We start from the raw sequence: 22520 nt of genomic DNA on the forward strand, positions 1-22520 counted from the left end.
GTCACTACACTATGTAACGTTTTCAGCATTTCTAAGGTTATTTAATCATTAGACTTGATTAATTGATTTAAAAAATTTAGACACTCACATTTTAATGTTCAATATTCAGCACAGCTGTTAATATTCCGCACGGCTGCGCTATAAATATTAGTTGATAATTACAAATATGCCACAAATGGTTGAAAATAATAAATTTGGATCCCCACTTCTTTCAATTGAAAATTTTTTAACGTTTTTGAGATATATCCAAAAAGATGCTTTTAAAAGTAGTTGGGTGGCCCATTGGTATGTGGAAGTGAAACCGACTTCGAGACGATAGAAGTATCATTTTGTTTTTAACGATACTTCGTTTCGTTTCAGCAAGTAAAACTCGGTAAAAGTAACTAATATTTTCGTTAAAATATTACCCTTTCATGAACTTCAGAATTTAAAAATACATTACACAAGAATTCAAATATTTTTAATAGAGTAAAAACTGAGATGAGTAATTATTTCTTGTTGCTTGTATTGTAGACGTGCTTACCTCTGCTTCAACACTATGTATATAACGTTTGGTTAAAACATTACCGGTTTGACATAAGACGAGGACAAAAATTTGTAGTACAAGAGTAAATGCCGAAATATTTATGAGTTTTAGATGAACATATATACCAACATAACTAGACACGAAATACGCGTTAGAATCAGTTTTTCTAATTTAAATTCAGAACTGATCCTTATCGCTCACCATATATTAGGGACAGCAACAGATTCCGAAATTTCTTTGAATCAAGAACAACTATTTTCTCACGAAATAGAATTTGTTTCTCAAAATATGTTCTTTACTGTTTGATATTTCGTTTGAAAATAAATCAGAACGAAACAACTAAATAATGTTAGCTCAATGATAGAATTAATTTTTATTCAAAAGTCGATATATTGTACAATCAATGTTAGCTATTCACTAAATTTCTATATACTCAGTGACATAGTAACACCCAGTAAATATTATTTTATCCCAAAATATTTTATTACACGTTGATAATATTAGTCTTACTGCAGGACGGAAACTATAATCCGGTTATATAAGTGAAGTTCATTATTTTTCCAGAAAAAGAAGATACTGACAACAATGTAAATACCACCAAAATTTATAAAAATCGTACAAGCCATTTTCGAGATAATTGAGGCATTCCATACATAAAACTCACTCTGTATATTAAGTAACTCATCATTCATTTTGTTTTTTGTTTTTAGGTGGAATACTTGCCTTACACTCGAAATATTTTATATATATTATCTAAAAAGTAATAATAATATCCATATGTGTAAAACCAACAGTAATAGAACCACGAACAATAAATTTATAACTCACTTACGTTCTACTTTTATCACTGGTGGTGGTATAAAACATTTATAAAATCATTGTAAAAATTTTTGTACTAAAAAAATAGTGTTGATCTACAAGTTGTTTCTACATATGACCGACAATGCTTTACCACAGAGAGATATAGGGTGTTCAAAATTTTAAATCAAAATCGAAAATTTGCCATAAATCAAGAACGCCATCAAATTTTTTTTAAAATTTGGTGACCAATATGCTCCTTAATAAAATAGTATTTTGACATAAACAAACTTTGGAAAAATTTAAACAGTGGCGCGCTGTCAGGGTTAGTTGTTACTTTTATCCCCCTATTTCTTACGCCACTGAAGCAAATTCTTTTTTTAATTTTGTTTCAAACTGCCTGATTATTTTTAGTTAAAAAACTAATAATCCTTTATGGAGCTAAAATGAACGGTGTTGTAGAAATTTGCCTATAAACAAACGTCTACAAGCACATAAGTAACTCACAAATTAATTAATTATTCACTTAATTTCGAATAATGATTAAGCGTAAATAGTTCAAACTTATTCATAATCTCAATTGTTCAAACTGTGACCGCTTACTTCAATACACTTATTACACCGTTTTGTCATTTAAAAACGTGTCTTTGAGAATAAATCTGGATGGGATTGAATGATTTCTACCGCAGCTTGAATTCTAGCTTTTAGATTTTGTTCAGATTCTATGATGCCCCATTGTGTTGAAACCACAAGTGTTGTCTTATATTCAACGGTACATTCTCCAACAATTCATCCAGCATTTCTTCCAGAAATTGTTTCATTCAATTTATTTGGTAAAATGTAAGGCAATCTCCTCCAACCGTACCCACCAACACATTAACAGAATATTTAAGCTGAAATTCCCTTTCACGAACAAAGTGCGGATTTCCTTTATCCCAAACGTGACTTTTTCTAGAGTTGAAAATTTCTTCCCTAGCAAATCTAGCCTCGTTGGTATATAACACATATTTTGAAAAATTTCGATTTTCATGACACTTTTGTAAATACCATTTTTGAAAATTTTACACGCACCTGAAAATCTCTAGGCTGTAATGCTTGAACACTGGCCAAGTTGTATAGATGTAACACTTATTCTTTTAAAATTTTCCAGACAGTAGAATGGTCCATTCTTTATGCGCAACCTACTGTTCGAGTACTTAAAGATGGCCTTTAAAAAATATTATTTAATATTTCCTCTTCAACACGATGGGGCATCTGTTTTGCTGCAGCGGCAAGAAACAGACGTTTTAGAGAAAAATGGATTGGTCGGGGTAGACCTAATTGTTGGCCTCCAAGGTCCCATCCAGATTTATTCTCAAAGGCACGTTTTTCAATGACAAAACGGTGTAATAAGTGTGTTGAAGTAAGAGACCAGCAGTTTGAACAACTACTGTAACTTTGTCAATTTTGTTATTGTTGTAATACTGTGTTGTTTCAATTTAATTTGTACTATTATTATTTTTATTTTCATTGCCAATTTTGTTATTATTCTAATACATTTTTGTTGGAAATTGAGATTATGAATAATTTTTATTTGTTTTCAACTACTTACGCTTAATCATTATTCGAAATTAATTAATTTGTGATTTACTTATGTTCATTTTAGCTCCATAAAGGATTATTGGTTTTTCAATTAAAAATAATCAGGTAGTTTGGAATAAAATTAAGAATAATTTGCTCCAGTCGCGTAAAAAATAAAAGTGACAACTAACCCTGACAGCGCGCCACTGGTAAAATTTTTTTAAAGTTTATTTATGTCCAAATATTACTTCATTAAGCAGCATATTGTCACCAAATTTGACAAAAAAATTGAAGGTAGTTACATGCGAAGAATTCCTGAAGGACATTTTTAAAACAATACCATTGTATCAAATATGATAAACATCTATCAGCATTTATTCTATTTTTGTATCAAATAACGTAAACATGTATCAGCACTATTTTATTATAAATAAGATGTTTGTAAACAATTCGATGATATTTAATGTTTATAATTAGTTCGATCTTGAGATTAATTGTATTCATTCAAATATTCAAAAATAAAGTTTTTTTAAAAATATATTTCGAAACCCGAAATATATAATTGGCGCAGTCATTCGGATTAGTGCGGTCGCGAGTTTACGCAAAGTGCGATAAAGTTCCGGCTAAGTACCTCAGTACCTCAGCACTAGATCTACGTATTCAACGAGGGACAGGACTTCAGATAGCTGTAAGTGCCAAGTTTCCCTATTATTTTGATTCCTTTTTATTATCCATCCTTATCAGAACTTTGAATAAGGAAGAGATAATTTAATAATTTTGAATATATAACTTTATGAACGATTTTGATAAATTATTAAATATATTTAGTGAATTAAACTTAAAAGATAAACCAGAATATATAAAAATGGCAACGTCAAGCCCAAAAACCCTAAATTGGGATTTATTCAAATTAAAGTTAGAGAATATTAAACCTTACGACGGAAATAAAAATACTTTAAATAAATTTATAAATCGATGTGAAAACCTAATAGAGACGTATTCGGTTTATAATGATCAAGACATTAATAATCACGTATTAGAATGTATTCAAGAAAAATTAATAGATAAAGCCGAGTTAATGGTGGGAAATAGAATTGAGTTGAATACATGGTTTAAATTAAAAGAAGCGTTGATTCAGTGTTTTGCAGATAGGCGCGATTTGGATTGTATTTTGCAAGAATTAACGAGAACGAGACCATTTAAAAATGAAAATTTAATAGCATTTGGTAATAGATTGCAATTATTGAAAAGTCAAACTATACAAATTATTAGTAATAATTTAAACCTAGGAGAGATTGATAAAAGATGTCAAATTAATCACTGTGAGAAAACAGCTTTGAACACTTTTATTGCGGGATGTTCAGGCGTTATACGTAATAATATGTACTTAAAAAAGCCTAACTCTCTGGAAGACGCTATGGCTTATGTAGACGAATTTGAGAATTTCGAAAAACTTTATGGTCAATTTTACGAACCTAAAGTTAAATATAATAATAACAATGTTCAAATGAATCCATCAAGAAATAATAGAAACAATCAACATAATCATAATTCTTTCTACCGACAACCTAATAATAATAATTATGATAGATATAATAATTATGATAGATATAATAATAACAACTATTATAATGAAAGATATAATAATAATAATAACAATAATTTCCCTAGTCAACCTATAAACGTAAATCCAATACCGCAAAGAAGACAAAATTACCCAACGAATGCGCAAGTATTTGGTCCTAAAAAAAATGTTTTTCGCCCGAACCAAATACCTGTAAATCGTTTACCTAGACCAGAACCGATGTCAACGACATCGAGAAATTTTTCTGACAGACCTAGTAGACATATAAATAATAATTATAATAATAATAATACAAATAATAACAAATATTTCAAATCACGAAATAATCCAAATTTTACATCCGAAGAACTATATAATAATAATTACAAAAATAAAGAAGAAGAAGAAGAAATAATTGATTTTCACCATTTATTTGAGTCCGACGAAGATAATAATCGAATCGTAAATTTTCGAAAAGAGCCTCGGAAAAAGAATCAAAAATAGAAGAAATAAATTTTACTCCTAATGATGCATTAACATATTTTGAAAATTTTATAGAATCTAACGAGTCAAAACCTAGTGAAAAAATAATTGAAATAAATTTTACATCTAATAATTCATCACCAAAAATTCAAAAATTCATAAAAACGAAAGAATCGGAATTAAATCATTGTAAAGAAATAAATGAAAAAGTAGAACTAGATCTTAGTAAATTATTTGATAAAGAAGAAAAAGATAAATTAAATGTAACAGAAAAGAATTCAGAAGAAAATATTATAATGGTAGAACAAATGAATAATAATATAAAAGGAGAATTAGAAGTAGAATTATTTGATAAAGTGGAATTAAATGTAGAATTACAATATACGGAATTAGATGAATTAAAAATGAATGAAAATGATAATGAAATTGAAGTAAAAGAAAATGTACTAGAATTAAACAGAGAAATAAATGAAATAAATAATAATATGACAAGGGACGAAAAAGATATAAATGATGTTATAAAAATAGATAATGATATATTAGAAAAAGAATGTTATGTTATAAAATCTGAATTAAATACAAATATATTGGACATACAAAATAAAAATAATATGATTGATAAAAGAGAAATAAATAATGAAAATGACGAGGTTGAGATTAATTATGAAACAATTAACAAAGAATTTGATAGAAATAATAACGAAATAAGTTCAAAATATTTCAATAGAAAATTAAATGCTATACTAAATGAAAGTTTGATTGAAGAACTATTTTGGAAAATTAGATATTATCATTCAATGAAATGGTACGCAATTCAAGAAATTATAAAATGGATTTTTATGCAAAGAACTTTCTTATTTTTTACTATTATGTTGTAAGAATAGATAAGATTTAGATTCAATAGAAAATAAAATAAGTAAAATATAAAAAATTAAATTAGTAAACTTTTAGAAACTATAATAATAGAAAGTTATTATTAATTAGAGTATATATAAGAAATTTAATAATATAATTCATAACTTTGTTTATTCAACTAATGGGAAAAGAAAATAATATAAACATTCAAATTATAATCAGTATAACACAAATGAATCATTTAAAACAATACCTATAACTTTAAATGAAACCCTTAAAGCTCAACCATTTGAAATAAATCAATATGAAATTCACAATTTTAATTATTCAAAAGAAGATAAAAAACTAATTAACGAAAATTATAATTGGCACAAAACTTATAATTGGTGCAAAAAGAAAATAGATATAAGTAAATTAATCAAAACAAACCTATGAGTTCAGAAGATGTAGAAAACTTTATTAATAATTGTGAAACATGTCAAAAGAATAAATATGATAGAAATCCACCGATAATAAAATTCAATTTAACTCCAACAGCTAGTAGACCATTTGAGCACATTCACATTGACACCTTTAAAATAGCAAACCAATCATATTTAACCATAATAGATGCTTTTTCTAGATACGGTCAAGCTTATTCAATGTCAAGTATGAATGGAACTTCAGTTGTTGATAACATATTAAATTACGTTACTCATCATGGGTTACCTTATAAAATAACAGCTGACTGTGGTTCAGAATTTAAGAATAATGACCTACAAGACTTTTGCAAATTACACAAAATTGAGTTACATTATACTACGTCTAAAAATAGCAATTCTAATTCACCTGTTGAACGTTTTCATTCCAGTTTAATCGAACATTTTAGATGCATAAAAGACAATAATAACGATTTGACTCCCGATCAATTGATAAAACACTCAATATTAGCATATAATAATTCAATTCATTCGGTAACGCAATTCACGCCATTTGAAATTATTAAAGGCCATATAAATAACCCTGATCCATTCGATTTAGACGATCATTTAATAATATCTAATTACATACAAAATCACAAAGAAACCTCCAAATTATTATATGAAAAAATTAAAGATAGAAATGCTAACATTAAAGAAAAAATAATTAATAAGAGAAACGAAAATAGAAATGATCCCTTATCCTATGAAAATCAGAACATAGCCTACATAAAAACAAAATTTCGAGACAAGAAACTACCTAAATTCAAAAAAGCCGAAATTGTAAAAGATTCTGGCATATTACTAGAAACAAACAAAGGAACATATCATAAAAATATAATTAGAAAACCAAAAAATTAAAACAGAAAAATTGTTACAGATAATGAAGCCGACAATAGTATTAATGTTACTATTACTTTACAAGACGATCAAGACGGAAGACATAACAGTTACAAATGTAAATAACTTATTATTACCTATCAATTTAGGAACTAATAATCTTATACATACTAAACATACTTTCATCTACTATATAGATTTAGAATTCATTCATAAACAAATCAATAATTTAAAACAATATTATTATAACCTAAGAAATAATTTATCTCAAGCGAACGCAACAAATCCTATTTCATACCATAACTTAGCTGAACAATCTTTGAGTAGAACAGAAATTTTAATTAACACTTTAGATAAAAAATCAGAAAATATTTATCCACATTTACGATTGAAAAGAGGATTAATAAATGCTGTAGGCAAAATAGATAAATGGCTTTTTGGAACTTTAGATTCGGATGATGAAGAAAGATATAATAACGCTATAAATGTTCTACAACAAAATCAGAAACAAATAATTCACGAAGTTAATTTACAAATATCATTACATAAAAAATTAATTGATCATTATAACAAGTCGATTACGACTCTATGGGATAATCAACGGAAACTTTTTGATAATATAGAGAAATTTCACATTTCAATTGAAAACAAAATAATAACTTTAAATAATTTTATAACATTTCAAAGTACAATTGCACAAATTAATCTGGATTGTCAGAGTTTAATTACACTAATTGATAATATCTTTCTTGGTTCACAAGTAACCTTTTCCAAATCTAAAATAATTTTTGCTACCCATGTTCCAATCCTTAAACCTAAAACCTATGAATTTTTCCATTTATACCCCGTAATTCAAAACCATACAATATTTATCCCTCCGCAACCTTACTTGGCCAGAAGTCAAAAAGAAGTTACTTTCATCAAAGAAGAATGCCCTGAATTAGAAGGAAAATATTATTGTAAAGAAACTTTCAAATTACAAGATAACTGTACTGTTGAACTTTTAAATGGACATTCCGGTAAAAATTGTGTTATTAGTGAAATTAATCTTCAAGAAACAATATTGGAACAAGTAACGAATGATGAACTTTTAGTGATTCCAAATTTAGAAACTGATGTAATTTCTAAATGTGTATCAGATCGCTATTTTAAATTAATGTATCCATCACTTATAAAAATTCCAAAAAATTGTAGTATTCAAGTAGGAAGTGAAATTTTCTCAACTAATGTACAAATTAAAAAAGGGAAATCAATAATACTACCGAAATTAAACTTTAAATTTTTGAATAATCAAATTTATAAATCCCCTAATTTAACTAATATAGATTTTAATAAATTGTATGAAATTAATAACATCGCTAAGAATATAAAACCAATTCACGAAATTTATAATCCACAAAGTCATGTATCGATAGGACTATTTACTGTAATAATAATAATTTGTATAATTTTAATAATATTTTGGATAATTCGAAAATATAAATATAAGTTTGTAAGAAAACAGAAAATAGAAGAAATGAAAAAAGAAGACATTGAATTAGAAGAGGAAAGAAAACAAAGGATGAAAAATACCTCCGTCATTTTTCATTCTTAGGGATGGAGGAGTTACATGCGAAGAATTCCTGAAGGACATTTTTAAAACAATACCATTGTATCAAATATGATAAACATCTATCAGCATTTATTCTATTTTTGTATCAAATAACGTAAACATGTATCAGCACTATTTTATTATAAATAAGATGTTTGTAAACAATTCGATGATATTTAATGTTTATAATTAGTTCGATCTTGAGATTAATTGTATTCATTCAAATATTCAAAAATAAAGTTTTTTTAAAAATATATTTCGAAACCCGAAATATATAATTAGGTGTTCTTGATTTATGACAAATTTTTTATTTTGATTTAAAATTTTAGCTACTTTATATCTTAGCAAATAAGCCCCGTAAAGATTCGTATTCCTATATCAAAATGAATCATTTATTGAGATCTCTCTGTGATAGACCGTTATCGGTCGAATATAGAAACACCCTGTATATAATATATATATATCGTTCATCTATCTATTGTATGCTTGGATTCATTTTTAGGTATTTTGAAGACTTCATTTATAATAAAACATGTTTCTCCAATTAATTTTGTCTCTAAATTTTGTTCCATTATGAATCAATGAAATATTTATTTGAGTAGCAGATGAATATGTCTTATAATGTTAATTATTGTTGTCATAAGCCTTAGTAAATATATATATAATTCATCTGTGTTGATAATCATACAAAGTAATTTAATAAAAAGTGATATTATTGTACTAGCTGTACTCATTTTTTATATTGTTTGTAATATAATTGTATTTTTTCTCTAAGGAAGTCTTGAGCTATCCAGGTAAAGTAAATGTACGTAATATTGAAAATCAAAGCGCAAGCACTACTACATTGAAAATAGAAAATTTAGATGGTACAAATTCAAATAAAACTATCTACTTCTCAATTTAATCGAAAGCTTTCCATTTTTCTGCTAGAAGTCTTCACTTTTTTGGACAATGCAAATTTAATAATAATATTTTTCTGGTGGTACAAATAAAAACGAAGCTAACCTTGTACGATTTTTGTATCAAATCAATCATTTTTTTACCAGGGTCTTACCCGTGGGTAGACCAGCAGGTAAATGCAATCATCTGACGGGTTTTCCCATTTCTTTATGGTTTTTTAAAAGTTATTTATTCCCTTTTAATGGCTGTTTGATTCTAATGAGCAGCGTCTCTGATGAGTTATTGAGGTTTATGATTGTTAAAATTTTCGGCATATAGTTGATAACATCTTGATAACAATTATAAAACATCTAGAATTTATTATACAACTAAATAAATATTTAATAATAAAGAATTAACACACAAAAGTGATAAGAATCAAAACTCTTGTACATCATGAAGTTTCCACCGAAAACTGAGCGCGACATTTAGAACCTGGGATATAAATCTCTATAGGATTTGGATCCGCAAACAGCTGATAGGTGAATTTGAGCGCTATCAGTTAAGTGAACGAATCGACCCGTTACTGAATGAGAATTTACATTCACATTCATCATGCGTAATGTGGAAATTATCGCTAGCTAACTGACTTCGAGAGAGGTATAATTGTTGGTCATCTACAAACTGGGTTGTCGCTGATAGAATAACTGTGTTTTTATTGTTGTCAGATGTCAGAAAGTCGAGCACGAAGACCAACAACACAGCCCAAGTGATTAGGACAACAGTGGACTAAGATCCTCATCTAAAATTATTAGCTGGCATCGCTTGTTAGATTAGGTTAGAAAGTTTTCAGTAATGAATGTGTTTTCTGTCTTGATAGTAATGATGATAAGGTGATGTGTGTATTAGTGATACAGTGTTAATATGAATTAATGTTCAGTATAGGAAAGTTGAAATTAAATAGATATTTTAGCTCAATTAGAACATTTCAGTGGGAACGAGTGTAGGAGTAAACAAATAGTGTATAAAAGTTACCACTGTTGAAATATAATCCAGATAATGAGAAATCGGGATCATGTAAAGAAAATAAGGAATTAATGGAGTTTTTTAATGAATTATCAGTAGTTTCGAATCCGGTCTTAAGTAGTCAGATAATATTTCATGTAAAAACCGAAATCAAACATTTAGTGATATAATATCTACACCATCACAAATCACATTTATATATTTATATACAACTATCCTATAACTTATAGAATAAACAAGGGAATATTGGTAAGTAATGACAGTTCCCAGTCTATTGACAATTCGATTAATAATATTATTCCAGTTATGTCTCAAGTCACGGGTCTGTGCTATCATATTTATGTGTGCTGGGGTAGTAATATCACAGCTGTGATGTGAGAAAAACTGGTTAAAGTAATTAATAAAAATAACTGCAAATTGTTAACAACATTACAATAAAGAAAATCCACTTTAAATTTTAATAACTCGCTATGTTCTTAGTGCAAAAAACCGTCCTCGTCCTCTAATTATTTGCTCATATTATATTATTTTCTCTTGAAATTACATTTATGAAATTTGTGAAATTTTGAGCTGAATAATTTTTACAAAAAACTATGAAAAAAGCATTTTGTGTGCTAATTGATCATTTTTAACAAGAAAAAAACTCTTCTACACCAATTTAGAATAAAATATATGTAGAATAAAAATAATAATGTCCCATAATATTTAGAATTTATTTTTCAATGTATTTTACAATTGAATCAAATGTTTAAAATGACCACCATCCACTTCTTGACAATAACCGAGGCGCTTTTGGAAATTTCGTTTTATGACCACAGGGATTTTTTTTTATTTTTTTCCGTTATCCTAATTTTTAAATCAGCAATTTAGAAATAATCAGGAATTTCCGTATCTGTTCTGCTAAACAAAAGTTTCGTGAAACTGGACATGTAGAAAATATTGAAAAACCATGGAGAAAACCATCTATTTACAGAGCTTTGTATAAAGAAAAATACCTACTTTACAATGTTCAGGAGTTTAATGAAGATGATCCTGATAAGAGGCAAACATTCTGTGAATTGATGATGGACAGAATGAACGAAAACAAAATAGTTCCTTATAATAAAGCGACGTTTCATTTAAACGTAACGGTTAACAAACAGAACTGTAGATATTTGAGCAGAGAAAATTCTCACTGGATGTGTGCTAATAATTATAATCCTGAAAAAAGTGAATGTTTAGGATGGTATCATTAACAATAAAATTATTGGCCCCTTATTTTTTCGAAGGCACAGTGAATGGTGAGATTTATTTAAATTTTTTTTATTAACTTCTTAGTGTCTACATTACAAAGACTTTTTCCTGATGTTAATCAACCAAATGAGATAAATCGATCTATTTACTACCAACAAAATGGAGTCTATCGTATTTTATACGTACAGTTAGACGAGGTTTTTCCCAATAGGTGGATTGGAACACGTGGAACGATCGAATGACCGGCTAGATTTGACTTCTCTCGAGTACTTCTTATGGGCTTATTTTGAATCTAAAGTCTAAAATCTAATAGACCATACAATACTGATATGAAAGCTAGGATAACGGACGAAATTGACAAAATAACCTCTGAGGTCATACAAAATGTACGAGAATTTCAAAATCGCCTCGGTTATAGTCAAGAAGTGAGTGATGGCCATTTTGAACATATAATTTAATTTAATTGAAAAGTACATTTAAAAATACATTCTATTATCCTCATTCTACTTAAAGTTTTGTGCTAGAGACATTATCAAAATTTCATATCTTTTTTTCTCAGTTATGATTGTACAAAATTTAAAAATAAAATCTTTATCATTCTGAACAGAGGACTAAAATTCAGGTAAATTAAATTTCTCCATACATAAGAACCGCATTGTATATAAACAACTGGCAGAATTGGTTCTTTGAAAGAGAATTAAAATATAAAAATAACAGGATAAATTTGGAATATTTCCCAATTCTTAAGTCTTTCTCAATAATACTTTCTCATTCTAAAATGTATCTCCTGGAAATAAGTGGATTATCCTAAAAAAAACTTCTAAGACCATCGATTTACTTATACATAAAACCTCAAAAAAATTCTTTAGAAATTTGACTGCATTGACAATGCATACAGTGTGAAATACGTGTCGGAAAAAAGTAATACTGGAAGTAAGTTCGCAAAAAAGATGCGGACCATTAACGACGACATATAATTATCAAAAACACATTCTTTTCTTTATAAAACATAGAGTATTTAAAGCTTCCTGTCAACTACCAGCATCTATTTTGATTCAGTCGTAAAAGTCTACAGCGACCAAGATAGAAGCTTCTAAGGAGACAGAACACGACCGCATATGTAGAAAACTCAGAGCAACAAGTCACCGATTACGAGGAAGAAAGAATAATGTTTGATAATGAATCACTTAACAGACAACAATAGTAAATTCAATAAATATTTTAGTGTCAATCAAGAACAATTCAAACATATCGTAAAACTTATGTATTAACATAGAACTAGAGTCACAGCAAACTTATTATAGAGTGAAAAAAATTTCACCAGTAAAATATCAAACCTTCGACCAACAGGAAAATTCGACAAGCATATTTCCAATATCCAATATGTCTTCCATACTATTACTAGCCAACAAGCGATTAATATTGAGAATAATTGAAACGATTTTTGAAAAACGTTGGTAAACCCATCGCCCATTTTACCTGTTCCATTATTCCCACACATAAATCGGTGGCAGAAATTCGAATTGGCCAAATTTACATGTCAATAGTAGTGAACCGGTTCAAAATCCAGGTAAAGGGATTAATTTGGCGACCAATATACATCAGTTCTTTTTAAAGATGTTTTGTTAATTTACCTAGTTACCCTACCTTGTATCCTATGGTGTTTTAAATTCTCCGTTATTGAAAATAGACCATTTCTTCGAGGAGAGTCTTCACTGTCCTCATTATCACAATCACTATCAGGTTTTAAAACCTCAACACTATTTAAAATCACTTCACTTACTTCGGTTGTTAGTTTTTCATGGCGAACTAAGCTGTCCATCTGAAAAAGAAACAGTTGCAGTTCAACTTTTAATTCAGTATATGGAATAATAATGGACATGTTCTTTGTTAACCATTTTAAAAAATATGTTCAGAACATGATAATTAGATAATTAGATAATATCAATATAATCTAGTTTTCAATTTTATAATTAGAGCACTATTGAAAGTGATGAATTTACTATGTTGAACATACACAATCTGTCGCATCCGACTATTCCAATGTTATGGATTATCGTTCCTTCACATCCTTTTTTCCTATACTAAAATTTCCAAAATAAAGTAACAACTTCTATAAAAACTATAAGTTACCAGTAGTAGCAACGTTGAGAAAAAAATGGCTGTGGTTTCTCGCTTCTTGAAAATTGAGTGAAGAGAAAACAACGACTAGAGTGGAACTAAATTATACCAAAAAATAAAAAGTTTTTTGTTTTGACTTGTAATAGTGAAATAAATGTTCAATGTTTCTGCCTAAACTAGTACATTAAATTTTAAATGCAAAACGGTGGCACAAAGATGTCAATATTTGATAACATAGCAAAAACTACCGATACTTAAATAATGCAGCTCATATTCCTTTGTAATAAGCAAAATATTACCCAGAAGTCACCAGGAAGAGGGTGGCTGCGCATCGACTTCCACCCACCTCCCACCCTTTAAAAAAATACTTATGATCCTTTTTGGTTACAAACTTAAGAATAATATTTCGTTATTTTAGTTAAATAAATCCATCTTTAACGTCACATCCTGATACAGCTAGTGTGGAATCGAGGAAAATTTGGGGCGTGTTCCATCTGAATCTTTCAAGTTCTTTATTGGCCAATTTGCAATCATTCCAATTTATCAAATCTATATATATATATATATATATATATATATATATATATATATATATATATATATATATATATATATATATATATATATATATATATATGTAGATTAAGATGAGGTATTTTAAAGCACCAAACACTTTCATTAGGTTAGGTTAGGTTAGGTCTCGATCTAGCCACCATAATCCTTTTAAGCCCAAGTTCCCTAGAAGGTTTCACTTCTATGTTGAACCACATTTGACTATAAACCTTAATAACAACAACAAGTCTTCGGACAATACTTCTACCAAATTCAATACAATTTTTTTTATAATTTGCAATTGGGAGTTCTTCTAATGTTCAAACTGTTGGCCTATTGGACCAGAAAATTCTCTAGGACCCATAGTCCCTCCATCAAGATATTGAAATGGGTACCTCAAGGAAAGTTCATTCACATGTAGTAGACAAATTATCAATCAAGGGTCTTCTTAGCATAGCCTCTACTATTTTGATGACTCCAGATTCACCGTTCATAGTGAAACCGCATTATTCCCATATAACAAACGAACTGCACAATATCGAGGACGAAGGTAAAAAACAAGTTACTTACAACAATTTTGCAAAGACAATGATGCTTTCAAATCATAGTTTCAGAACAAAAATATCAGCATTATTATCAATAACAAACAATAAAGATAGAAAAGGAGATGTAGAAGTGAAAAGACTGTGACGCATATGAACGAGTCTGTGCGGGACGATCCAAGGTTGTCCACACACAAAGCATTCAGATGCTTTGACGATAGCCTGAACAATTTTAGGTCGGTTATTGAAGTTTGACTCAAAAGAGCAAACCTGAAAGACACAGTTACTGCAGTAGTTGTCAGAAAAAGATTCAATTTCAAAACAATTTAGGTAGATAAAACCTCAAATTGATACAACAACGACTTTTATATTCTCCAAAAATCACAGTTTGCACTGCAATATCTTCAAAGGGCACCATTGGATTGTACCTTTTTGAAAGTGCACGCATCCATTCACTCTGTAGAATATATGAAAATAATATTAAATGTTTTTCAACCACAGGTACATCATTTAGAGGATTACAACTAAGAATAGGGATGCACCAAGATGGCGTAATCTGTCCATCCATCCAACGAATGTATAAATTCCAAAGAAATTGATCTCACGCAGAGAAAATCTTCCATGGCCTTCCCGCAGAGTAGGCCTATCTCCAGCTAATTTGTTTTTAAGGAGTTTTCTTGAAATTTAAGTCTACGTGTACAAACCAAGTACAATCATCCAAATAAAACATTGGCCAAGTAATGAGGAACATTTCCGGCGCAATAGGTCGACTAATTTTCGAAAATTGGTTTCAGAAATGCCAATGGCTATTTAGCCGCCACTTTTTTGTTCAATATTTTAAATGAATATTTGATTGAGTACAATATGTTTTCTTTTCTACATGACCATTTGAAAAGTACAAAACCCTAATCATCTGCAATTAGTGAAATCTTATTTCAAGGTTTAGGAGGCAAATTTTTGAAAGGGGCATCGAAGTAGATGTATACTGTGCAATATACATTTATTATAATGTTCAATTAGAATTGCATGAAAAGTTTCAACAAACTTGATGAACAACATAATTTGGAATGACGTGTCGCAGCCTTATTCGACTTTATGTCGAATAGTTGCACCTCAGATTCGAATATTAAGAGGCTGATGATAGCTTTCCATTCCAAGCATCGAAAACTTCAGTCTTCGTAGGGAAAGTGTATTTCTGTAAATACTCTGCGAATATTATCGTCGGTTTTTTACTCTCAATTTTCTGTAACTTACTCTACAAGGACAATCTGGACGGATCACCGAATTTGTAGCTTAATTATGACTTTGATGAAAAATTGTGTGAAATGAAATTTTTTATATATTCTTATATAGTGTTCCCAGGTTTAATGACACATTTTTTGAGATATGACAACATCGGGTAATATTTTAAATGCATATTCAAATATATTTTTTGAGTAGATATATTTCTGAATTAATGATACCAGGTTTGGTGGGTCTTTGACTCACAGATTACGATTTAACAATATAAAATTCAATGGTAATGTTAAATATTTAATACAAAATGAACAATAATTGAAAATTCAATATTTATTTACAAAGTGAAAATCTGCCTGACAGTATCCTAATTTTTCAACAAATGACATTAATGAATTTTAAATCATTTCAGGCGTTATATTTTAAACCGTGGTTCCAAGTCCATATTCTAGTTCTTCGAGAGTTAAAGTTAAATTGTTATAAACTGTAGATTTCAAATAAACCCGGAAGAAAAGAATCTAGTGATAATATATCCGATGACTTTTCCTTCCACACAATATAATCTTTTCGGCCCACTTACGTCTGCGGAAATACAGTATTAAGGGCTGACTATAGCAGCTTAATGATCGTTCTGAAACCAAATTTCTTCTGGTAACAGTAAATGACTATAATTGGGAAGCAAACTTATCGAATCTGATACCATCTGATGTTGTAAATGTCTATCACCATTTAAGGCGCCTGTCCTAAAAAAATTTAAAATTATGATTCCTCGGAGTACTCAGCTTCTGTGGATATTCTTCTTCCATTGCGGATTTTTATCCGACCAATACCAGCAATTATGTCGATTCACAAATCTGATCAGGTCAAATGTTGTTTCATCGGAGAACACATTTTTATCTACTCACATCAATCTCGTTGAAGCGTAATCTGTAAGTCTGACACCCATTAAACGTGGTCTCAGTATAATCAATATCTCAATGAAAAAATTTTACAATCTTACAAACTGGATTTTGAATTCTGAATATTCGTCGTTTGTAATTTTGCAAGATTTACATGAACTTTTTTAAGCGAAAAAAGTTTACTTGCATTAAACTGCAATAAAAATATTCACATGACTAGCTTTTAGCGACATCTTCACTACAATAGTAGAAGTTGTCAGTCCAATTTAAAGTTTTTAAGCGAAATCTTTAGTTCATATAAATGATTATTTGAAAATCGTGTTGAAAAGTAGGTATATGTTCGGTTAGCCTTCCAAAATATAATTGCTTCACTCCGAATACAAGTGTACTATTATTGTAGATAAATGATTTTACTCCGAAATTCCGCTCAACTGTATAACCTTTATTTCAATAATTACATAATAACTTAAAACATATTGCATGAAACGAAATTGTGTCAGTTATTCTGAGCTGGTTCTAAGTATGTATTGAACAGCTTAAACAGTGTTAATTAATACTATCTTGATATGGTTTTGTATCGGAAACTTGAAAATTTGATTATAGTATATAGTATATAAATTACGCAGTTAAGACAATCTCAAAATCAAATAATAGTAGCACTAAAAAATATTTCATATTAGTAAACAAAACACAGCACATGCAGATGTCAACAATATTATTTTTGTTGCAGTAATAAACTTGAACTATTTGAAATCTTAACGTATGACAGAATAATCAGATCCGTGTGAGACCAATACTGACCTCCACAAAAAAATCAAAAACCTAGAAACAGAAAGAGTCGGACCACCGATAGACTAGCATTCATATATTCAATATTAATGTCCCGAGTGCATGTCAAATTGTCGATAATTTAATTTTCTCGAGTGCGCGAATGCGCACAAGAGGAAATTATGAGACAATTTGACATGCACGAGAGGGCATTTTGGCAGACTATTTCCTGAGAAAAATTTAATTTAAAATAAACTTAATTCTGTGTTTAAAATTTGTTATTCTTTAAATTATACCGTAGTTGACGATCATCATATTGGCATTGAATTGGTATCTACGGTAACTTATTGACAACAGTTTTGTTCGTGAAAAAATATTTCAAAATGAGTTTACATCCTAGACGAAAATTTGGCACTAATGCAAATTATCGATAATTTGCACTAGTGCAGTATTATCGCTGAAATTTGATCGTTGCTAGGTAAACATAAAATATTACAGCTTTTTGGTTGGCTTAAATTTTTCGAAGGAAATAGTCAATATTAATGTCCCGAGTGCATGTCAAATTGTCGATAATTTAATTTTCTCGAGTGCGCGAATGCGCACAAGAGGAAATTATGAGACAATTTGACATGCACGAGAGGGCATTTTGGCAGACTATTTCCTGAGAAAAATTTAATTTAAAATAAACTTAATTGTTCCTTTTCTTAAAATATAAAATTAAAACCAAATGATGTTTATTAATCCTAGACGAAAATTTGGCACTAGTGCAAATTATCGATAATTTGCACTAGTGCAGTATTATCGCTGAAATTTGATCGTTGCTAGGTAAACATAAAATATTACAGCTTTTTGGTTGGCTTAAATTTTTCGAAGGAAATAGTCAATATTAATGTCCCGAGTGCATGTCAAATTGTCGATAATTTAATTTTCTCGAGTGCGCGAATGCGCACAAGAGGAAATTATGAGACAATTTGACATGCACGAGAGGGCATTTTGGCAGACTATTTCCTGAGAAAAATTTAATTTAAAATAAACTTAATTGTTCCTTTTCTTAAAATATAAAATTAAAACCAAATGATGTTTATTAATCCTAGACGAAAATTTGGCACTAGTGCAAATTATCGATAATTTGCACTAGTGCAGTATTATCGCTGAAATTTGATCGTTGCTAGGTAAACATAAAATATTACAGCTTTTTGGTTGGCTTAAATTTTTCGAAGGAAATAGTCAATATTAATGTCCCGAGTGCATGTCAAATTGTCGATAATTTAATTTTCTCGAGTGCGCGAATGCGCCCGAGAGGAAATTATGAGACAATTTGACATGCACGAGAGGGCATTTTGGCAGACTATTTCCTGAGAAAAATTTAATTTAAAATAAACTTAATTCTGTGTTTAAAATTTGTTATTCTTTAAATTATAATAACAAGTGGTGGAAGCAGCATAGAAACACCATCGTCGGCCTCCAGTAAAGTTGTATATTCTAATTGCATTTTCAATAATTGTTCCTTTTCTTAAAATATAAAATTAAAACAAAATGATATTTATTAATCCTAGACGAAAATTTGGCACTAGTGCAAATTATCGATAATTTGCACTAGTGCAGTATTATCGCTGAAATTTGATCGTTGCTAGGTAAACATAAAATATTACAGCTTTTTGGTTGGCTTAAATTTTTCGAAGGAAATAGTCAGGGAAATTGCACCCAATATAACAGCTAAAAAGAATATATCATCGATCATGATTTTTGTTCTAGCATAATATCTTTACATAGAGAGTGAAATGATATAGATTGAAGTTCAGTTATCATATATCATATCGTATATCACCGTAGCTGAACACCATCTTGTATACATGTAGAAATTGATAAAAAGAAGTAGTCTATATCTGTTTTGAGCTCTCTGTCCCAAAACTTTTCATTGGTCAATCTCCATTCCATCCGAGAGAAAGTAAAATGGTATGGTGGGCATCATGAACACAACACTCAGCTGCCATAATTTCTCTAATAGACACATGTGGTCATCGGCAATGTGACCATCGCTCACCTGGATTCTTTCGAAAATTGCTCTTTTCACTTCAATATTTTAACTATTTAGTATTTGCATTATATATCGCTTAAATAGTTATGATAATTATTTTTTTTTGAGTATACCTGTGATGTCAGATACTGCAGAAATGAAAATCTAAGGCATTCAGCAGTTGTATGAACATTATTTGCCAATGTGGAGATCCCTGTTACAGGTATTTTCGTACCAGAAAAGGTAATATTTCAAAATGAACCACATTCTCATATTCATTGGCAATTCCTCTATATTTCCAAACATTGATAAACATAATGGTAATTTTTAAAGACCCTTTGAACGGTCTCCGAATATACGACGAATAAGAGTTTACATTCACATTTACATTTTTTCAATAAACTTGCAACTCTCATTTTACTTATTATTTATCTATGTAACATCTATGAGGCAATTGTGAAGTGGGGAAGCTATAGCTTTTTCTATTCGGAAAACTGAGGAATGGCTTACTCCAATTATGGCCGATAAACTTCGAATGAATAGTTCAAGGTAACAGAACAGTTTCAGAAAATTATAAAAATAAGCAAAGCAAGTATTTGTGTACCCCATAATCGGTTCGAAGAAGCCAAAGAAAAGGCGAAATTGTTGGTTAAACCGTTAACGCAGATTTTAATTGTAAACAGTTGGACGAAGTAAACCAATCTTGAATTGAAAATTTTCTAGCAATTGTCAACTAAATGTGCGTTATTCCACAACACGACAATGCAAGACCGCACTAAGAAAACCATAGAGGAATTAATGTATTGCGGTAGGAGGTACCTCGCACACCATACTCGCCTGATATCCCACCCTAGGATTATCATTTATTGCGATCGCTATATTTTCTTACTGGCAAAAATGTGAAAATTTGGATGGAGTCCAAAATGTCATCTCAAGATATTTTACTGAGAAATCAACTAAATTTTATCGGTCCGGCTTGGAAAACTTACACACCAAGTGGCAAAATTGTGTTGGCAACATTATTAATTGAAAATAAAAACTTATTAAAACCTTCCTCTTAATTTCATTCCTTTTTCATTTTATTGTCAATTTCTCTAAATTTAATCTTTATTCAACCTCTCGATATCATCAGTTTCGGAAACAATACAATTCATCATCAGTTGAGGAAAAATTCAGTAGCTCTTAATTTATTATAATAGGCTTCATACTAAAGGTATTTTTAGTATGAAAAATGGTGTAATTGAAACTTTCTACCGTTTATAAGAATCCAGGCTTTAATATTTGTACTTTCAAATAAACAAACACAGATCATAATCTAGGTATAATGACTCAATATAAAAATTAAACTCAAAAGTTGAAACTGTCATTGAATAAAGATAGGTAATTGATAGAAAGATAAAAAGCTATGTATCTCTTAAGACGAAACAATGTTTTCAACTGAAAAGGGGAGTAATAGAAAATTACAACCAATCGATTTCTTCCATGGTATTAATAATAAACCTCAGTATCTTCACAAAAAAGTATATTTGGAACTAATAATGTTGATAATAAATTACCAAAACCACCGCATTGCAGTCAATATTATAGCACTAATTACAAATTTCTCTATTGTTCACAAGATTCCATCAATAATGGTCACTAGAACATGTGTTGTACGGCTGTAATTGTATACTCATTATTTCAATGATTTAGTTTCCGAAGGGCTTCTACCTATACGATTAAATAACGATCAAATAGATTTGTAGACAGTGCAAAATGTATACACTTTTAGCACTTGTTATTATGTTTCACTTCCGTCTTCGTAGCATTCCTCTTCAATCTTTAAGCCATTGATAGGTTTTTCGCTGTAATCATTGAAACTATAATTATTACTGAAGAAAGCTATATCGACATATAAACAATTTTCTTAGCCTCACAAAGAACCTTATGCCCTACAGGTTTTGTTGGTACGTAAATTAATTTAGAAACCTAATCATCAATCTTGATAGGTGCAAACTACAAGTATAGTTAACACGAGAAACCAATTGGTATTTCATCCGTTTGGTAATCAAACCATTAACAAACATTCACATACAAAATTTACCTTTTCAGTTATCCGTATCTTATACTATAAAAAATCGCTTGTATATATGTAACACTAGAAATTTTAAATTTATTTTCCAAACATCACCAAATATTATAATCACAATTAACGTATGTGATTAACGGCACGTTTTTCTCAATGAAAATTTAAATAGACGAAATTTTGCCCACGACTGAAAACTGAAACTGTTTCAGCCAGGCGGGAGTATCTTTTTCCTTGAGTACATAGGTTAAAGTTAAACGTAGAATATGACCTGCGTCGACCTCTCACTCTCAGTCTAATCTAAAAATGTTTCGTTCCGAAATAGCTGACACCTTTTACAGAAAATGAAACGTATATTCTGACCACGGATAAATATCATACTATAAATAGATTATTGAACTACGAGGTTAAGCAGAAAATCATCTTATTTATTCTTATTAATTTGATTTGTAGTCTACCAGAACGGAAAAAGAAAGTTTCAAGAACTCAAACGATAAATAGCGTCCT

At 29.5% G+C, this 22520-nt stretch overlaps 1 protein-coding gene across 2 annotated transcripts in view; it reads right to left on the reverse strand.

Annotated features, from left to right (window-relative positions):
• LOC130898287 (lethal(3)malignant brain tumor-like protein 3) overlaps window positions 1-22520 on the reverse strand; it is a 343664-nt gene that overhangs the window by 318079 nt on the left and 3065 nt on the right. Inside the window, exons 1-2 of one of the 2 annotated variants that reach the window (XM_057807479.1) lie at window positions 22032-22218; window positions 13461-13635 (exon numbers count right to left, since the gene is read on the reverse strand). In XM_057807479.1, the coding sequence (XP_057663462.1) occupies window positions 13461-13635 (175 nt within the window). In that variant the 5' untranslated portion in view covers window positions 22032-22218. Of the gene's footprint in view, window positions 1-13460; window positions 13636-22031; window positions 22219-22520 lie in introns of those variants that run through there. The other variant, XM_057807478.1, reaches the window with a different exon arrangement.

This window comes from Diorhabda carinulata, chromosome 9, assembly GCF_026250575.1.
Source record: "Diorhabda carinulata isolate Delta chromosome 9, icDioCari1.1, whole genome shotgun sequence".
In the NCBI taxonomy this organism is placed as follows: Eukaryota; Metazoa; Arthropoda; class Insecta; order Coleoptera; family Chrysomelidae; genus Diorhabda; species Diorhabda carinulata.